Source organism: Triticum aestivum, chromosome 6B (assembly GCF_018294505.1).
Source record: "Triticum aestivum cultivar Chinese Spring chromosome 6B, IWGSC CS RefSeq v2.1, whole genome shotgun sequence".
NCBI classification, from domain to species: Eukaryota; Viridiplantae; Streptophyta; class Magnoliopsida; order Poales; family Poaceae; genus Triticum; species Triticum aestivum.
In genome coordinates this window covers 9,065,389-9,069,078 of record NC_057810.1, presented here as the reverse complement: position 1 = coordinate 9,069,078, position 3,690 = coordinate 9,065,389, and the positions used below count along the sequence as shown (strand labels likewise).

The window sequence follows — 3,690 nt, the reverse complement described above, 5'->3', positions numbered from 1 at the left end:
CACACAACGCAATGCGTGATCAATCGAGATATCTCACCACAAGACCAAGAGGAATAATTATAATTAATTTCTTATGCTAGCTATAAAGAACCCAGTAAGCTACTAGTATCTATATTCATAAGTATAATGAATTGTGAAACCTGACGGTCATGGCGGCTCCAGTAGTAGTATCGTCATCGTTGGCCTTGGACTTGGAGTCTGTGACACTGATGATGGGTTTGATGAGGGTGCAGTTGGCGCTGTCGATGTCTTCTTCCGGCTCATGGGCGTCCGCGGCGATCCACCAGCCGCCGCCACGCTGACGAGGCACCCAGTACTTGCGGTTGTAGCGGCATCGAATGTGAACCATACCTTCGTGCAGCAGCGACGGCTCGGAATCGAACCTGGTGAAGGGGTTGACGGCGTCCTCGCCGTTGAGCTGCAGCTGCCCGTTGGTCGTCTCGTCTCCTTCCTCGTGAACATAACGAAGGTAGCTCTCATGGCGCTTCGACTTGAGAGCGAAGCAGCATGGGAGATGTATTTCCACCGCCATCCTCTCAATGCCTCTGAGTATTCTCTAAGGTAGTGCAGTGCTGCTTACTTTGCTCGTGACTCCATTTCGGCTGTTATATATAGATGAATATAGGTGGCAGAGGATTAGATCGTTGCAGGACGTAGACGTGTTCAAAATATGGGAGCGCCTACACGTCAGGCATCTGATTTTTTTTCTTGGCATAAGTCACTTTTGCTCGCAGCCGTTGGATTAGGATTGAGCGGCCAAATCATCTACTTCCTCCTCCAACCCTTTTCTTCCCACGTCCACTGTTCATCTACTTACTCTTTCTTCCCCCAAGGCAATCCAGGCCTAAACCCTCCACACCCCCTCCTCACATGGTCGGCGAGCCCTCTCCGGCAACGCCTCACTACTACAGTATGCTGCTAACGTGACACTACAATCAGAGTCCCTTCAACGAAACTGTTTTGCGATGCATTAATCGCAAACGGTGTTGTAAGGAAACCGTCAAAAATGATAAAACGGTTTGCGAATGTGGAGACATCAAACACAATTCAGATTACAGTTGTGTGTGTGATACGTTGCATACAGTTCATTCGAATTAAGTGTTTGCAAGGAGCATAACAACAAAAATAGTCAGCAATATGAAGGTGTGTGAGATATACGACATACAGTTCAACCGGATGAACAGTTTGTGATTAGCCAACACAACAGAAACGGTCGGACAGATCAAGGTGTGTGCGATAGACGACATACAATTCACTCGGATGAACTGATACGATGAGCCAGGAGAACAAAAACAGTTCAACTTAACAAGATGCGTGTGATACTCGGCAAATAGGCAGCTCAGATGAACTGATGGTAAAAAATAACACAAACGTTTACAAGTGATAATATATGTGTGATACAAGGCAAACAGGTCACTCGGGTGAATTGTTTGCGATGATAAAAAATCACAAATGATTCGGTATAATAAGATGTGTGTGATACCCGGTAAACAGGTTAGTAATCAGAGTTGTGTAGTAGCACAGACCGGCAATAACACATATAATTCATGCTAATAAGCATATGATTCAGAAAATGATTGCACACATTACTGTTCGTACTCATAAATAATCAACCAAACAACATAATAGCGGATCAACAAGGTTCAGAAAACAGCAAAATATAAACAACTACTGGTTGGCATTCGTTACGGAGCTAGCCTGTTGGTGCGGCGATGTTGAAATATTCTCCGGATTGAAGAAAAATGCTCTCTCGGAAGGAAGTGTCGAGAGTTGGGTCGGCGCCGGCCATGTACTTGAACATTTCATAGGCCGGCCATTCGTCTGCTCCTACTCCATGAGAGTAGCTCCGGGCTCAGGGAAAATCCCGTCCACAGGCAAACACACGCATACGACGCGGCCTTGACGGACATGTTCTATGCGGTCGTAAACAGCAAAGGCATTTGCTGCGTGTGCTACTAGAGCTCTAGCAGACCCTAAGGAGGTTGTCGCCCATACCACAACGAAATCCACTTGTGTCGCCAACTCCAAGGCAATGTCGGACTCATCATCGCGTGCCGCCCAGGCCGCGGCCTCAACCGCTCGTTCTGCGTACGAAACCGCGCTTGCCCAAAACCGATCTGCTGCAGCCGCTAACTCTTCCGCGCTTGCCACCAAGGCCGTCGCACCCTCGTTAGCGCGCACCGCCGTCGCAGGCTCCTGCGCGCTTATGAGCTGCATCTCCCCCACCTTCTGCGATGGAGAGGGGGGTTTGAGTTTCTGAGGACATGCGTTATATGGACGATTTTGTGGAGGCGAGGACAGTGGGGAGAAGAAGGCCAGATTTGAAAAATGCAAGCGAGTTGTTTGCGATGGCTAGTGGCATTGCACACGATGCATGGTGTGAGTACTAGTGCGTGATGATTTGTAAGTTACAGATATGTGTCCTTATGTTAACACATGTGTGATAGCACATGACACAACATACAATTGTGTGCTGGGAATTGTGTGCTCCACTTAGTCTTCCCGCGCAGCCGCGGGGATAAATTGTAAACCCCTCAACCCCCTAGCCAACTACTATCTATAAAATCCAAAATAATGGCTGGCGGCGTCGACTAACTATTGATCCCCTTGCGAGCTAGTTACCCACAAATACCAGCATACCCCCAATAGCCGACGACATAATGGATTTGGGCGATGGTGGAACGGAGACTGGTGGCGTGATGGTCGGCTTGGCGGTCGACGGCCATGCCGCCGCCTCTTCCGACGACGGCCAGAGGAAGTAGGGAACGCGGTACGAGCAAGTCGCCGGGTTAGCCAGGGTTGTCCTGGAAGCGGACAGGGATCGCCAGTGGGTGATACTGCTGGCTCGGTGAAGAGTATTGTGGATGGTGCGGGCGGCGGAGCAGGAACCGCGATGTCGCAACACTACAAGAAATATGTCAACTTATGACCACCACTATTGGTCACTGAATGGTCACAGTTTTCCATTTGTGACCTTTTTGTGACCAAAACCAGAAGGTCAAAAGCTGGCAGTCGTAAACTGACTATAGCGACCTTTCTTCTGGAATGGTCGTGGACGTTTATGACCAAAATATGTCTACTGTGGCGTTTTGGTCACTAGCAACCTCCCCAGTCCACGTAGGCATCCAGCGTGGCAATCTGATGTGGCACAAGATTCAGCCCGGTCCAATTCGGTGTTTATATGGGCCGAGCCCATTAATTCAGCCCATTTACATTTTTTCCTATGAATTTTTTGTCAGCTTCATGGACCAAGCCCAACATTGCAGCCTCTTTATTTATATTTTTCTGTTATTTTTTACTAGCTACATGGGCCTAGCCCAGCAATTCAACGGTTTTTACTCTTGGCCATTGCCTTTTATAGTCCATTTTTTTCGCCCTCAACCCTTTTATAGTCCATTACTGTTTTGGGCCTCAGCCTTTTTTACATTCCATATACTTTTTGGGCCTTGGCCTTTTCGTTTGCCCCACGGGTCATCTTTCCATTTCTCACACTTTGACAATAAACAAATGAAAAATATTTCAAATGGCAAGAGAACATATGAAACTGTAAAATGATAGCCAATATTAGCACCAAATATGCTGACTACTGTACAAATACGAAATTACAGTATTTACAATAGTGTTCATACAACCAGATATGCTGGCTACTGTACAACATAACTAGCACTACATTATTACTCACTACTCTTT

At 47.3% G+C, this 3,690-nt stretch overlaps 1 protein-coding gene across 1 annotated transcript in view; it reads right to left on the bottom strand.

Annotated features, from left to right (window-relative positions):
* Positions 1-566, bottom strand: part of LOC123138574 (natterin-1-like) — a 1,714-nt gene extending 1,148 nt beyond the window's left edge. The window contains exon 1 of the mRNA XM_044558546.1: positions 146-566. Coding sequence (XP_044414481.1) covers positions 146-532 — 387 coding nt within the window. The 5' untranslated portion in view covers positions 533-566. The remainder of the gene's footprint in view (positions 1-145) is intronic.
* Between the last annotated feature and the right edge of the window lie 3,124 nt (positions 567-3,690).